Below are 16,237 nucleotides of genomic sequence, written 5' to 3' on the forward strand. Positions count from 1 at the left end.
CTTAGCTCCACCTTTATTGCCGCGTCATCGTGCCGCCCGCCCGCCCGCCGCTCCGACGTCAGTCCCGCAAGGCGAAGTCGAAGGGCTGGAAGTCGCGACGGAAGGCGCTGGCCTGCGCCGCCTCCTCGGGCTGGGCCGCCGTGCAGCTGCGCCAGTCGGAGCGCTGAGGGAGCGCCAGCAGAGCACCGCTGGCCAGCACCGCCCTGCAGGACAGACGACATCAGCGCTCGGCACAGCGCCCTGGGCTGAGAACAACAGGGAGAAGGGAGGGGGGAGGGGACAAAAAGGGGGAAGGAAAAGAGCGGGGAAGAAGAGAGGCAGACGGGAAATGGAAGGGTACAGAAAGCGATGCACCCACCTGCCAAACTGCAGCGGGAAGCTGCCCTGAATGCGATGAAAGAGTTTCTCGCCTGTGTCCAGCTCCACATAGAAGTACGGCGTGCCTTGCTGCACCACCTGTGTAGGAAGGAGGGATGCTGAGGCCCGTTGGTGCCAAAGGCAGCCAGGTTTCTCCTAGATGTTTTCCCAAGGCATGTGTGACACATGCACACACATCCTGCCTACGTCAGGAAGCCACAGAAGAGGGCTTTACTCTGTGTCTGTGCAATGCTAGCTGCATTCACATCAGACTTTTTCACTAATGAAACACTGAAAGAGTTTCTCTCCTACCCATCTGGACGCCATTCAGAAGGAGAGAGATTCTGGCTGCAGTTCTTTAGATGGGAAACAGCAAAACAAGCCAGTCCAGGCTGCAGCATCTATCTATCATCTATCTATCTATCATCAAACTATCATCACAGCATCAGTGGTAGATCTTGTAATCCCCAAAGAATGAGAAAGTGATGGATTGCTTTCTGCTGGAATGGTGTGCGCCTTTGCAATGCAAGGTAGCAGACAGTATACTGCTTTAACATTTCTTCTGCTTTAATATTTCTTCTGGTTTAACTCTGCAGATTGCATTACAGGGACAGTAAATAACAGAGTCTGGATCAGAACTGCCGGAGCTAATATGGTATTTTAAAGGAAAAAGAATAAAATAATGTGAAGAGAATACAAGTGCACTTCTCAGGTTACAGAACTCTTACCTAGGGGACATTAAAACTATCTGATGCGCAGTGATGCTGGAAGGGAGTTGGTGTTTGGTAGGAGTGAGTTTAGCAGGCCTTACACATGGCTAGAGTGATGTGACCAGGGTTATTTCTTATATCCCTGCCATTCGAGTCAGGCACAAAGATGAGGCACAAACCTTATATTAATAACATATAGCTATATTTTGAGTTTTACCACTAGGAAAAGCCAGGCAGAGGAATCCAGGGGTCATCTCAGCAATCTGCATTGTGACAGAAGTGCTGAACAAACCTAGTGGCACAGACCTCCATCAAATGCAAAGAAGATATATACTTAAGGCCCTCTGAGGGCAGTCAACAAATGCTGCAGGCAAAGGACTTGATATTCAGATAAGCAACACAGCTTATGACATTGTCATAATGAACACAACTGGTATGTGGGCTCCAAATTAAGTCTGCTTCCAAACAGCTTAACCTTACCCCACAAAGTGACCTCATTGACCTCAGAGGGAAACAGCAGGCCTGACAGGGCAGAGGTGAAGACAGGTGAAAGTATCTCGTACCTGCGTGATATCTGAGTGCTCTGGGATTTCTAACAGTTCCATCTGTTGCTCCTGTGCCTGTTTAATAAAGCACTCCTTAATGTCTTCAGAAGTATAGTCCAGTGGGACAGGAATCACCTGGAGAGAGAGACAAATGTTTCCAAAGAAGTAAAGATGAGGGAAACCACTGACTCGCAGAAAGCAATCATTCCATCACTGGAGCTGGCATGCTCCTCAGTTCTGTGCAATATCATCAAACAGGGTGGGTGAGCACCCACCTGTACAGATTTAAACTTATGAGAAATCTTCTATAGGAGTTGAATAAAAAGCTGAGAACTAAGAGTCTGACAAAGTTCTCAGCACAGTCTACCTCCTTTTTGATCTCTGTGGTAGTTTCAGGCCGCTCTGATACAATTACAGATCTGCCAAACAAAGAAACCACCACAATAAACCACTAACTGACTGATGCACAAGGAAAAAAAAAAATCAAACCAAAGGGTTGATACTGATAGACAATGATCAGAATTCTGCACATACTCTTACATTTTCAGCCTACTACAGTTGCATGGTGAGCACTGCAGCTTGTATGCCCATGGGAGCAGATCAGAGTAAGAAACCAGTTATAAAACCTTGTCTGGAATCCCTGAGGAGTTTTTAAATCACATCTATGCAGGGAGAAGTCTTCCTTGCCCATTCAACACAATCTATGCTGTGCTGCTATAATATGAAGAATTTAAGGCTTGTGGCAGAACCATCACACAACCTGGGTTATGGTTTTGTTCTGCCTGTTTGTGGGCAGAATACTGCCATACTCTGGAAAAACTGAAAGTGAGCTTTCCCTTTCAGTTCAGTCATGGAGAAGTGTGCAGCTGTGTCCTCTTAATATACACTGAAACCATACCTGTAACTGCAGATGCTGACTCTTATAGTTCCTTTCAAATAAGACATATCTCTTCCCCTTGCTTCTGAAAAACTCCTTCAGGGCAGATTTATACTTGGTCACTTCTTCCATCACCTCTGAAGACAAGTCAACCACTGACTGATAGTGCCCAATAGGCAAAATCAAGACATGATCAGGTAATAAGCCACCCTTGGCCAGGGCAAGGTAGCACTGGAGTGAAACAATACACATAGTTACTATCAGCAACACTTAACACACTGTGGAAACTTGAGCTCTCTGGCTGCACTCTTGAGTATCCCCTAGCCTAGCAATTCTGCCTCAGGAACAGTACAGTTTTCTACTCTGTGTCGCTTATTAGGAACTATTAATTAGCAATTTATTAATTACTAGAGGAACAAGAAAGGGAAAGAAAGTGAAAATGGTTAAAAACAACTATTAACAACTTTTTTTTTCAAGTGCCAGAGAATGCCTGGCCTTCAGGAAGACACCTGAGTGAACTTTACCATTGCTGCCAGAATTTCTTACTGACAAGAAAATCCCTTTGAAAATGTGTATCTACTTTCCAACCAAAACCAGATAATGTTGCCACTGTAGCATCTTCAAGTAGATTGCGCCATATAGGAGCAAGGACTGGAGGCAAATCAAAGGTGTCAATGATTTAATTAACCTCCAAAAAGTACTTTGAGATCTTGATGTAAAAGCTGTCTTATCTTCTGTTTAATCTGCATGTGAAAAAATCAGAACCAGTAATCCCAGCTGCTTTTGGTGTAACTCCAGCCAACGCATCCTATTGCCAGCACAGATTCCAGTTTACACTCAGTTCTGACAGATTGTAACACAATCAAATCTTGAAGGCAGCCACACCAAAAAGTCTTCCGGCTCTGTAATTCATCTCCTCAAGGAAAAGAGGGACGTTTTATTTTTCAAAAGACTTGTGACTATCTACTTATGTCCTCTGTAGGGTTGAATGCAAAGAAAACTGAGTCAGCTCCAAATAAAGGTTGTTTGCTTTTTTTTTTTTTTTTCTTCTCCCTTTTTAAAATAAATATTGCTATATCTTACCATGATTTTGCTGGCATGTAGGAAAGAATGTACTATTGTTACTTACGTGTGTGCCAATGCTAACAACCAAGTGCTTCTCCACTTCTGGGCTAGCAAGACAGAACCAACAGGGCCCTGTGGGCAGTGCTTTATGGGATAGGAAAGAGAAACAAGTGTTAGCATAAAGCTTGTTGGTTGGAATGATGAATGGAACGAGACCTGGAAGAGCTGCGTTTTCCAGCTCCGCTTCCCAGCTGATGCAGTGCTGAAGGGCATGGCTCTGGGAAGCAGGATCTGGCTGGAGAACTGATGCCCTGGGGGAAGTTCTAGTAAGAGGAACAGGTGGAAGTCACCAACTTGCTGACTGACATCATCAATGAGTGCTCCTATTTACTGGAAGAACATTATTTCCAGGAACATAGTGCTTACAGCTCACTAGTAGAAAATGCACCAGTGAATTAAAAAAAATAAATCAAAATGAGATGAAACTACCACAAAGGTACAGACAAGGACAGATGCTGTCAAACACACATGCTAATTCTGGCCTATTTCTCACACTGAAAACGTGATTCCAGACCCAGATTGCAATACCTTATCTGACCCTTAATATAAACTGATGACATCAATAAGCCAGGCCTTTTATTAGGGTCAAACACCACATTCACAGCTGCAGGCTTTGTACAGGAACAGACAAGCAGCTTTACAAATGCAGTATGAGATAAGGCTCTGCCAAGAACCATAGGAAACCAAAGGTGCAAGCTTGGAGTTTGTATCAGTGCAAAACAGTGTAAGGAGGCTCCTAAAGTCTTCTGGAATTTCTTATCAAGAAAAGGAAATCATACCAAGTACACAAGGGTACACTATGCCCTACAGAACAAGCTAGTCTGTAGAACTGCCTGTTGTTAAGTTTAGAGGCCAGTCAGCTTAACAAGGTAAACAGCATCAGTTCAACCCCTTCAGACCTAGTTTTTAAACTATACTTTTGTCTTTTATTTAACTACTTACTGTCAGGTTTCTAGGAAACAAGTGGCTGTTCATTCCTCTGTACTGCTGTACTCCCACACCATCTAGCACATTTTCAAGATGATCTAAACAGCTTAACAGCCTGAGATAAAATGAGTGAAATGGACCAATACCTCCAGTAAAGTTCTTGGGAAAAAAAGCATTCACATACTTACGAGGTTTTTTGGCTTGCTTGGTTTGGGAGCTCCCTCTATCCTTCCCATCCGAGGGACGTTTCTTCCCATGATGCTTGTTCAAATCAAAGAAAAACTGACATGCTGTTTCTTCCTGGTTAGAAAATGAAAACCAAAACCTGTTGTACCTGCATCCCAGAGAGTCACAGAGCATGCGGCACACTGCAGCAGTACCTCTGCACACCCAAGTACTTTGGTCTTCTGTGCCCCCTTCTGCAACTTCCGGTATGGATTTTCAGTGACATCCTGGGGCTGTTTTACTAGCTCTGCAGGGTCCATCAAGCTCATGGGAACAATGCTGAATGCATATAGATACTGGAAGAAAAACAGATGGCTCAAATACAAAAAGCTTTTGCAATGATTGCAACTCTGAAGAAATCAGCTGTAAACTACCAACATCCTTTTGTATCAATACTCTGTAACTTTTCATAAGGGTTAAAAAAGTAAGCAACTTATGTCACCCCAAAAGTTACTTTAAGTGATTTGTAAAGGTTCTCATGTAAATTGTTTCCTTCCTAAAGGAAGCCATGGGAAGAGAAAATTATCCAAAGCAGCTGAGGAAGAGGGAAGAATGGCAGCTTTCTGGCCATTTTCCTTTGCTTTCTTCCAGCTAAATACCATTAGACCAAGTAGAGAGAAACGGAAGTGCTTAAGAACACATCTGGCATTCTGTACCCCTCTGACATGATGGGCAAATGCCACGTTACTCAACAGACACCTCCACTTTGGCATGATTCACACTGTCCTATGACTAGCTAAATTAGGGCTTACTGCCACATTATTTGTACTTGAGAAGATTCAGGAGTATAAATACCTTTTTCTTGCTTTTATTGCCAACTTCAGCAAGAGCAATAAATCTGGTCACATGTTGTGGGGTCTCCTGCAGCACTGTGTGATTTCTGTATGGAAGCAAAACTTGACTGTATTGGCATATACTCAAAGAATAGTGGGAAAACATGCCCTCCATAAAGGAACTCAGACACCCACATCACTTACATGTAGGCTTTCACCCAGAACAAGAAGGCCTGAGAATAAAAAGACTTGTGAGATCTAACAACCACACAGACAAAAATAAGATCTCACAGGACACCGAACACACAGCTGAGAGGACATTTTACTAGACTGAAAAACAACTTCCATTTTAAAATGTATTTACTATGATAAAGGTAACAATCCTTGCCACATTCACAAGACAGCCTTAATTTTCTCTGAATGTTATTCTGACACCTACATTATTTTATCAGTCACATTTTATATACAAAGTTATATCTGAAGACACCAAATTCTTCACTGTATGAGAGCTTTTCCACAATACACCTTCAGAGGTACCCCCAGAACTAGGCTGAACAGTACCGAAATGGAACTCAAAGTGATTTGGTGTCAGATTCACTTTGACATTCTCAGGTAAGTGTTGGCAGGGACTGCACAGTTTCTGAGGCAGGAAGAACTGTTATCAGAAGAGACATCTGAGAAACAATCTCGACTCATTACTGGAAAAACAAAGATTTAAAGGAACCAGATGACTTCATAAAATCACACTGAAATTCTTTAAAACACTGTGTTCTTTAAAAATTGAACTCTTATTTCAAAATAAATGAGATTTCACAATGTCTTACAAACCTGTAAGGAAGCCTTTCATAATAGGCCTTCTCCAGTGCAGCAAAGTGATACCTTGGCTTGAGACTTGCAGCTAGATCAGATATTAAAGTGGAACCACATTTTTTGGTATCTATTTCTCCCTACAAATACAAAACAAGTTTTATTTTAAAAACTCTGTCAGACAGCAATGAAAATAAATTGCTTATACTGAACTGCTTGCTGGAAATGTAGAAGTTATGACCATGGCTGTTGCCATTCCTTGAAGCATGGAAGTGAACATGGTTTGATTTCTTATCTCCAACCCAAGTCTACTTATTTACATCATTTTCCATACACAAGGTTTACATCCAGTCATTTCACTTTACAAATTTGTCCTATTTTCCCTTTATTGATCTTGTGAGGCAATTGCGGCACAGAATGAGTTTTGGCAAACAGCAATATAGGTCAAAATCATTAAGGCACATTTTAACCACACTCCCAGAGTGCCAGAAGCTTTAGTGTGTGAGTCAAGTGAATAGGAAAATGCTAAGATTTCCCACAGAAACAAAATGTTTTCTCCTGTCCCTGAGAAATCAAAAACAAAACACAACCAAAGAGCAGGCTTAGAACTACTTTTGGGCTGTCTGTTCTTCATTAGCCTTAGACTGAGAAGCACTGTAAGGAAAGAAAACATCAGGGGAAAACAGAAGTTCAGAAATTGTCTGTTACCTACAAAGTACTATTTTCGGTAAAGATTCTTTTGGAAAAAATATTTTCAGAAAATCATCAGGCTTCATCAAGAGGAAGTCAGGCCTGATCAGTCTGAGGAGCTTCTATAATGAAACAATCAGCCTGATGAATAAGTGGGGAGCTGTGGGTATTGCCTTTGACGGTGTCCCCCAACAGATCCTCATTGGGAAGCTGCTGAAGTATGGGCTGGATGTGCAGTGAGCTGGGTTGAAAACTACCTGAACAGCAGGACCCATAGGGCAGAAGTCAATGGTGCAAATTTTCATTTGAGGCCAGTAATGAGGGGAGCATCCCAGGAGTCAGTACTGGGTCCAGTTCTTTTTAACATCTTCCTTAATGATCTGGATGATGGAGTAGGGTGCATCTTCAATAAATTCGCAGATGATATAAAAAACTGGGGTGAGTGACTGACTCACCAGAGGGCTGTGCAGCCACCCAGAGGGACCCAGAAAGTCTGGAGAAATGGGCTTAACCTCAAGGAGCTCAACAAGAAGTGCAGTTGTACAGGCATCCACCCACTCCCAGGAAAGCAGCTTTCCTCTCTGTACTTCTTTCTGCTGCCCTTGCAGCAGGTGTGGCAGAGGATAACAGCAGTACCTTCACTGAGGTCTTGCTGGTTTCAGTCACACTGAAAATGGTCAGAGCTAAGAACCATCTCAGGAAAAGAACTTCCCCAGGGAGTTGATTCTCATTCATGCAATTTAACTTCTCACACCACTTTTACTGCACAAGAAACTTCAGGTGGCAAAAAGCAGAACTTACTGTTCATTCATCAAATTTGCTGTTACTGGAGCTATGGGATTTCAATGTCTTAGCACACAAATCTTAAAGACTTGTTACTGAAATCTTCAGATCCTGAAGCACGCATTTCAGCAAGATGTCTATTTGAGTATTATGTTTACTAATATATTTATCTATTAATCCAAACAGCACAATTGCAGAAATTCAAATCGAATGAAACCAAGAGTGGAACAATATGCTGAATTACTACAGAGCATCCCAGTGCGAAGGTCTGGACACAATTTGTCTCTAACCGAAAACGTCCCTACATTTTTTTTTCTCCAACCACATAGCCTAGTGGAGTTGTTTTTTTGTTTTGTTTTGTTTTGTTTTGTTGGTGGTAGCGGGGTTATTTTATGGAGGGAGAAGGAAGACACATTTTCTAATACTTTCAGAGATAGGATCCTGTGTTTTTTTCAGAAGTGAAAAGACAATGAGGAAGCAAAGTATCTGTCACACATAGCATTCTCCTCCAGGGAAGTCTCAGATCACGTGAGTTCACAGGCAAGTTCCTCCTGCTGAGTAACAGTTAAAACTGTGAATTAGATACAATGTAAACATATCCTCAAAATCCAGACAAAAGAACCAAACCATTCACAACAGCTGAAGGACAGAATTTCTCCTCAATGCAGGACAGACATGGACCTGTTGGAATGCATCCAGAGGAGAGCAAGAAAAATGGTCCAAGGGATGGAACACCTCTCCTGTGAGAAAAGGCTGAGAGAGCTCAGGCTGTTCAGCCTGGAGAAGAAACAGCTCTGGAAAGACTGATAGTGGCTTTCAGTATCTAAAGTGGGGCTGTAAGAAAGAAGGGGACAGACTCTTAAGCAGGGATTGTTGTGATAAGACAAGGAGAAATTATTTCAAGCTGAAGGAAGGGTGATTTAGACTGGATATAAGGAAAATGTTTTTTACAATAAGAATGGTGAAGTACTGAAACAGGTTGCTCAGAGATGCAGTGGGTGCCTTGTCCCTGGGGCAGGCTGGACAGGGAGCTGAACACCCTGATCTATCTGAAGACGTCCCTCTTTATTGCAGGGGGGTTGGACTAGATGACATCCCAGTGGGACCAAATCTGTAGGACACAGACTTTGCTGAGAAAAAACAGTTCCAAATGAACAGTATCTCCAGGATGTACAGCCTCATGGTCTGAGCACAGCGTGCTAAAATCTTTAGTTATTGAACATTAGCTTTTCTATAGAAATAGCTATATAATAGTGTCCATGGAAAGAAAGCTCTTTCAGGAAATTATCCTACAAAGCCCTTACATTAGTAAATTAAAAACAAACAAACAAAACAATCATGAAGGGTCCTTCTGCAAACAGGCAAAACAAGCAGAGATGACATTGTTTGTTAGATACACCTGGAAATTAATTCCACCAGAAAACAGAAGACTTACTGGGCTGTTGGCAAAACTCTCAACATCTCTGGGCCAAGGGGAAGTCAGCAATATATCCACACCCTTGAAGTTTGGGGTCGATAACAATGATGATTTTAATTCTGTTACATCCTTTGAACTAAAGCTGTAGGCAGGAGTTGGCTCCTCCTGAGACTCGGTGCCACTCAGGTATGCGATCTGCAGTCCTGAAGTACCACTGAAAAGACCTCGACGGCCTGCATGAATGCACAAGCACACACCTGAGATTTAAAAGCTGCAAGTAAGCTCATTTGTATCATAAGCAGAGAGCCAGATTTAGCAGTCTTGCCTTACTTTGACTGAAATCTTTCTTACAGGCAGCTCATTTTCTGTGTTCATAAATTCTAGGAAGATATTTTAGTGCCACGGCTCAAAATCTACTTAATGGTAGAGCTGTTTATACAACCCCCAGTTTTCTCTCCTCACTGCTATCTTGCTCCCCTACAATCAATTGATAACAAAAGCTTGGTATGAAGACTGAAAATAAAAAAGCCAATTGCAAGTTCATTTGTAACTATTTTTGTTAGGCAAGATTCTAAAAAGAAATTAACCTTTCCTTTTAGTTTTGCTATCATTTCATTACGTTTGATGATCATACTTTTTATCTTTGCTACTCTAGTACAACCATGCAGCACAGCACTAATACGCTTCATATAGGGAACCTCCACTGTACAGAGAAATGCAAAGGATGGGAATACATTCTCAGTCAAAAGACTCTTTCAACATCTTTTTCTTTTGGGTATCAAAATTCAATGTGTTAGAAAACAACAACAAAAAAGTTGAACAAAAAGTTCAACTCCAGTCTTGTTGCAAGATTAAGAAATGCCACCTTAAAACTTCAAGAAAAAAAAAAAGGAGGGGTGAGTTAAAGCACAAAGATCACAAAACGTTCTTGAAAGCATCATCACACAAGTACATTACCTAAGTAAGTGATGTTCTCAGCTAATTCACAACCAGTGACATGTGGAAAACAGTGCATAGTCTCTTGGTTATTAGCGCCAAGCATGAAGGTTGGAATTGGAGCTGAAAAAGAAAATGATCAGTCTGGAATAAAGAACATGAAGTACATCACAGCCATCCCAACACCCCTCCTTCTCAGCGTGTGAAGGAGCCATAACCACAAACAAGGAAATTTCCTTCAGAAAAAGGCCCCCCTGTTGTTTGAGCAAAATGCTTTTCTCATCACCAGATACTTTAAGGTGCATCCTCTAAATAATGCCCCTGAATGATCCATGGCCTACATTGTCTCTAGGGTGACACTAGACTCGTGCTTGAAGTTTCAATTCCCACAGTCCAGCTATATGAGAATGCTTAGGCTCCCTTGTGCTGAGCCCTCACAGCAAATGGGACAGCTTTGTGTGGACAGCTCGCACAGCCAGGCAAGATTTTAAGGACACGGGTAAGTGGGCTGCCAGCCAGCACAGCCCCTAGCATGCCAATGCATTTGCTATGGGGAATGATAGCTCCTTCCTTACCTTTCTTAGCTCCCGAACGATACTCTGCCCATTCGGCATCAGAAGTGGAGCTGAAGAAATCCCCGACGCACAAAAGCATCTGCAACCACCACACCAAGAGAGAGTCACATAAAACACCAAAGGCAAGGCAGAGCGCTTCCGCGGTGCAACGCTTCGCTCCGAGGCATCACGCATCTCCCCCGAACTACCGGGTAAAGAAAAGTCTCTGCGCTCGGCGGTACCGTTACACTACAAAAGGAGGAGCGGCACTCCCGCCCCACAGGTTCGTGCTCCCCAGGCTCTCAGAGCAGCAGAAGGAAGTCTGAGGGCACACCAAGCCCCTCGGCCCCGCGGGCAGCCACAGGCAGGGCCCAGTAGGAGAGGGGGTGAGCGCGGCCTTCCCTCAGCCCCAGCGCTGCACTCCGGGTAGCTGGACCCGGCCCCCGGTCCCGCTCCCGCTCCCCGGCCCCGCCGCAGCCTCACATCGAAGCGGCCGCTCTTGCTCTGGATGGCTCGGACCCGCCCGAAGAGACTCTCCAGCCGCCCCTCCACGTCGCCGCATGCCAGCCTGAAGGAAACAGAGCCTTAGCGACAGCCACAGCACGGCACAAGCCCACCTAGTCTCGGTCCCATCCCGTCCCGTCCCGTCCCGCTCACACGCGCAGCGGTAGCGCCTCCATGGCGGAACTCCTCGGCCCGGCTTTCGCTTCCGGGTGCGCCTCGCACAGCGCTCCGCCGCGGCCCGTTCCGCTGCTGTCCGGATAGAAATTCCGGCGCGCAGAGCCGCAGTGTGGCAAAGCGAGCGCCAGTTGATGTAATTTTTTGGATGTCAGCGAACATTTCAGTGCTCTTTTTTATAGTATTCTTCTGAACAAAATGTCCAACATAAAGCTAGACAAAGACACAGTGGTGTGGTGAGCAATTGGCTGGCAGGGCAACCTCAAAGGCTCAGAGTCAGTGTCTGGAAAAACGATCTGTTGAGGAATGGTGCAGATAAGAGTGTGATTTAGCAATAAAGTGCTAAATCAAACAGATCCAAGCTCTTTTAGAAGATGTAATATTGCTCACTGGAACACATGAAAAGACACAAAGCGAAGTAGGAAGGAAGTCCACATTTTCTGTTAACATCCCTGTGCTGCATTAACTACCTCAGCAAATACCAACAGAGTCTGCCTGATTATTAAGAGCTGATGATGTCCTTGGCGGCTTTGTAAGGAAAGTCTTTGGACATTTATTTAAGCCAAAACGTCTTACACATCGCAAAGACACCATTCCTGGGGGCAGGAAGAAACTGCGTGCATTTACCCTTTCCCATCTGAGGGCAGAATTTGACAAAGGAAGAAATGTTCAAGCCTAGTGAAGGAACTTTTGTAGGGGACTAAGTTCTCTTTTGAGTGTAAGTCTGAAGAGTATCCTATCTGCAACAGTCTAGTTTCAGGCCTGTAGCTAGAGGTGTTCCTTAGGGGTCAGTAGTGGGTCCCATCTAGTTCCAACTCCCCTACTATAAGAAGGGACACCTCCCAGTAGACCAGGTGGCCCAAAGCCCCATCTATAGAATGAATCATAGAATCACCAAGGTTGGAAAAGGCCTCCAAGATCATCCAGTCCAACCATTCGCCTATCAACCAATATTTCTTCACTAAACCATGTCCCCCGTTAAAACAGCAAAAGGTTTCTTGAATACCTTCAGGATGGTGGCTCTACCACCTCCATGGGCAGCCTCTTCCAGCTCCTGACCACTCAGAGAAGTATTATTTCCTGACATCCAACCTGAATCTCCCTTGGTGCAACTTGAGGCCATTCCCTCTAGTCCTATTGCTAGTTATGTGGGGGAAGAGGCTGACCCCCTCCTCACCACCACCTCCCTCCACAACTGTAAAAAGTGATAAGATCACCCCTGAGCCTTCTCTTCTCCAGACTGAATAATCCCAGTTCCCTCTGGGAACTCCTCATATGGCCTGTGCTCCAGACCCCTCATGAGCTTTGTTGCCCTTCTCTGAGCACACTCCAGGGCCTCAATGTCCTTCCTGTAGTGAGGGGCCCAAAACTGAACACAATACTTGATGTGCAGCCACACCAGGGCTGAGTACAGAGGGAAGCCTTGAATGTCTCCAGGGAGGGGGTATCCACAACCTCTCTGAGCAACTGGTTCCAATGTCTCACCACCCTCACAGTAAACAATTTCTTCCTAGTATCTAGCCTAAATCTACCCTTTTCTAGTTTAAAGCCATTTCCCCACATTCTGTCTCTACATGCCCTTATGAACAGCTTTCCTGTAGGCTCCCTTCAGGTACTGGAAGGCCACCATAAAGTCTCCCAGGAATCTTCTCCAGGCTGAAAAGCCCCAACTGCTGCAGCCTGTCCTCAGAGGGGAGGTGCTTCAGCCCTCTGATCATCTTTGTAGCCCTCCTCTGGACCCACTTCAACAGCTCAATGTCCTTCTTGTGCTGGGAATCCGAGAACTGGATGTAGTTCTCCACGTGGGGTCTCATACAAGCAGAAGGGCAGAATTACCTCCCCCAACCTACTGATCACACTCCTCTTGATGCAACCCAGGATATGGTTGACTTTCTGGGCTGCAAGTACACTCTGTCCACTGATGTTGTCAACAAACAACCCCAAAATCCTTGTCTCCTGCTGCTCCCAAGCCATTCTCCTTCCAACCTTTATTTGTGCTTAGTATTGCCCAGACACAGGTGCAGGACCTTGCACGTGGCCTTGTTGAACTTGATGAGTTTGACATGGGTCTATCTCTCCAAACTGTCCAGATCTCTCTGGATGGCATCCCTTCCCTCTAGCATGTCAACTGCACTACTTAACTTGGTATCATCTGCGAACTTGCTGAGGGTGCTCTTGATCCCACAGTTCATGTTGCCTATAAAGATGTTAAATACTGCTGGTCCCATCTCTGATTCCTAAGGAATATTTCTCATCATTGGTCTCCATTTGGACATTGAGCCATTGACCACTACTCTCTGAGTGTGACTATCCAGCCAATTCCTTATCCAGTGAGTGGTCTGTCCGTTAAATCAATTTTTTCTCTAATCTGGTTACCAAGACATCATGTGGGACAGTGTTAAATGCTTTGCACAAGTCCAGGTAGATGATGTCAGCTGCTCTTCCTTTATTCACTGATGCTGTAGCTCCATCATAATAAAAGGCCACTAAGTTTGTCAAACAGGATTTGCCCTTGGTGGAGTCCTGTTGTTCACCAACAATCACCTCATTTTTATTTTCCATCTTCCTTAGTAGAGCCTTCAGTAGGATCTGCTAAAGGTGCAGATGCCAGGTGCAGATGTGAGACTGACTGCCCTGTAGTTTCCTGGATCTTCTTTTTTTCCCTTCTTGAAAATGGGGGGTATGTTTCCCCTTTTCCAATCTGCAGGAACTTCTACAGACTGCCATGATCTGTCAAATACAGTGGATAGCAGCTTAGCAACTTCATCTGCCAGTTTTCTCAGAACCTGTGGATGGATCTCATCAGGTCCTATGGACTTGTGCATTGTCAGGTTCTTTAGATGATCTTGAACCTGGTCTTCACTTACAGCAGGCAGATATTCCTACTTTTACAAGAAGGTCCTTGTTCAGCCATGCTTGTTTCCTGTCTCCTCTGCTTGACTTCTTATGCTGGGGGCTGGAGAGCTCTTGTGTGCTTTCAAAGTGCTGCCAGTCCTCTTCCTTACCCATGTCCTTAAGGACAATTTACCAGAGGATCTCATCCAGCAATTCCTTAAAGATTCTGAAGTTCACTCTCCAGAAGTTCAGGGTCCTTTGCCAGACCCACCCAGATCATGAACCTGGATCATGATTATCTGGGTGAGCAAAATCATGAACGGTCGTTACAGCCCAGGCTGCCTATGATCTTAATGATCTCCTTTGTATCAATAAGCACCAGATCTAGTAACACCCTTGATGATCTGTCCAGGAAATTATCCTCCAAGGCTTCAGGAGTCTCCTGGATTGTTTTCAGCTCAGCATGCTGTTTTCCCAACAGATGCCTAGATGAGATCCTGAGAACACAATGCCTTTTGTAGCTGAAGCAAAAAAAACCCCTTGTCAACAGGCTTCCCTTTATCAGATGTAGAGCCCAAACACCAAATTTCCTTTATTATTCTGATCCCTAATTTTAACTCACAGTCTCTCAACCTGGTCATGGCTGTTTCTCAGAGGCAGCTCTTCCCCATATATCTACTTCTTAACATAGAGGGAATCTTCCCCCCCCCTCTTTCCCGGTCTATTCCTTCTAAAAATTTTGTGGCCCTCAATCATAGTATTCCAGTTTTGTGGTTCACCACAGCACATTTTTGTGATATCAGTCAGGTCATAATATTCTAATAGCACCACAGTTTCCATCTCCTCCTGCTTATTTCCCATGCTGTCTGCATTGGTGTAGAAGCACTTCAGCTGGGCTGTTGGCTGTGTTACCTTCTTGGAAGAACTCTTCCCAAATCTGCTTCCCCTACTTCCTAAAGTGACTGTTCCCTGTCACTCAATGGTACATGTCCTTCCTCCATCAAATCAAGTTTAAAGCTCTGGTGATAAGCCCAGCCAGCTTGCTGCCTGATATGTTCTTTCCCTTCCTGGTCATCTGCATTACATTCATATCACCAAGCCCTGTCACACAAAGATGCATCCAAGATCATGGAACCCACTATCCTGAGTATGCCTGTCAATGCAGCCATTAGTTCAACTATTCTGTTCTTGTCCTTCTTCCTGGATCCCAGTCTCCAACCAGAAAGACTGAAGAGAGCACTGCCTTGGCTCCCAATCCCTTCAACATCTTTCTAATAGACATACAGGGTTTTTTTTTTATATTTTGTGATATCCTAATTGTGATATCCTAGCTCCTAATGACCAAGTGTGAAAGAGCAGGAGCGGACAGTAGTCCTCTAGCTTTATTAGACCTGTAAGCCTCTTTCTGATTTCACAAATACAGGCCCCTGGAAAGCAGAAAGCCTCTCTAGAGAGATTATCTGAGTGACAAATGGGTGCTTTAGTGTCCCTCAATGTGGAGTCCCCAATTATTAAGAATTTTCTTTTTTTTTTTTTTTTTTTTTTTTTTTTCAGAACTGGGTATGCCTTGGCTTCCATGGCTGGACCATCCTAATCTGGCTGTCCCTTTCTTGTTCTGAACCATTAACCAGACCGTTTTCTCTTTCCATCCCTAGAGCTTCATATCTGTTGTTTAGAGGGACTTGAGGAGCAAGGGGGAGGCTCCTTCTGCCCTATGCACCCAAGACATAACCTTTTCTCTCATGCCCTTGAGAGACTACAGATTCTGGAGTTCCCCATAACTGAAGCTCTGAGCAGCTCTTTTGCTCCTCAAGAAGTCCATTTAGGTGCATATGTCATCCTGGAAAGTTTGAAGCCCCCTATGTCTGGGTTTTTGTGTCAGCTTGACTGTTGTTTCTGTTGAGAAACCGCCATCTTTGTTTCAATAGAGCACTACACTCTAGTGTTCCCAGATAAGAAGAAAGTGAAAGAAAAAGATGAGAAGAAAGCCTTGATTTT

General features: G+C 44.2%; 1 protein-coding gene and 1 non-coding gene across 3 annotated transcripts; both read right to left on the reverse strand.

The window, feature by feature from the left end:
- Window positions 1-43: 43 nt before the first annotated feature.
- On the reverse strand, window positions 44-11,417 carry CWF19L1 (CWF19 like cell cycle control factor 1). Of its 2 annotated transcripts, XM_042818861.1 has the most exons (14): window positions 11,384-11,417; window positions 11,210-11,294; window positions 10,748-10,826; window positions 10,194-10,295; window positions 9,255-9,469; window positions 6,368-6,486; window positions 5,562-5,646; window positions 4,922-5,062; window positions 4,730-4,841; window positions 3,619-3,698; window positions 2,511-2,720; window positions 1,631-1,747; window positions 359-456; window positions 44-203 (listed from the first exon to the last, which is right to left on the reverse strand). In XM_042818861.1, the coding sequence occupies exons 1-14, from the start codon at window positions 11,404-11,406 to the stop codon at window positions 59-61; spliced, it is 1,611 nt and encodes a 536-aa protein (XP_042674795.1). In that variant the 5' UTR covers window positions 11,407-11,417; the 3' UTR covers window positions 44-58. The 2 variants fall into 2 exon arrangements, with proteins under 2 accessions (XP_042674795.1, XP_042674796.1); XM_042818862.1 differs by lacking the exon at window positions 11,210-11,294 and having other exon boundaries at window positions 11,344-11,403.
- On the reverse strand, window positions 1,916-2,058 carry LOC122160440. Its single transcript, XR_006168823.1, has one exon. It is a non-coding gene; the product is annotated as a small nucleolar RNA SNORA12 (small nucleolar RNA).
- Window positions 11,418-16,237: the final 4,820 nt, after the last annotated feature.

This window comes from Centrocercus urophasianus, unplaced genomic scaffold (genome assembly GCF_019232065.1).
Source record: "Centrocercus urophasianus isolate 14NV4802_14NV808 unplaced genomic scaffold, USGS_Curo_1.0 seq_17, whole genome shotgun sequence".
NCBI lineage: Eukaryota > Metazoa > Chordata > Aves > Galliformes > Phasianidae > Centrocercus > Centrocercus urophasianus.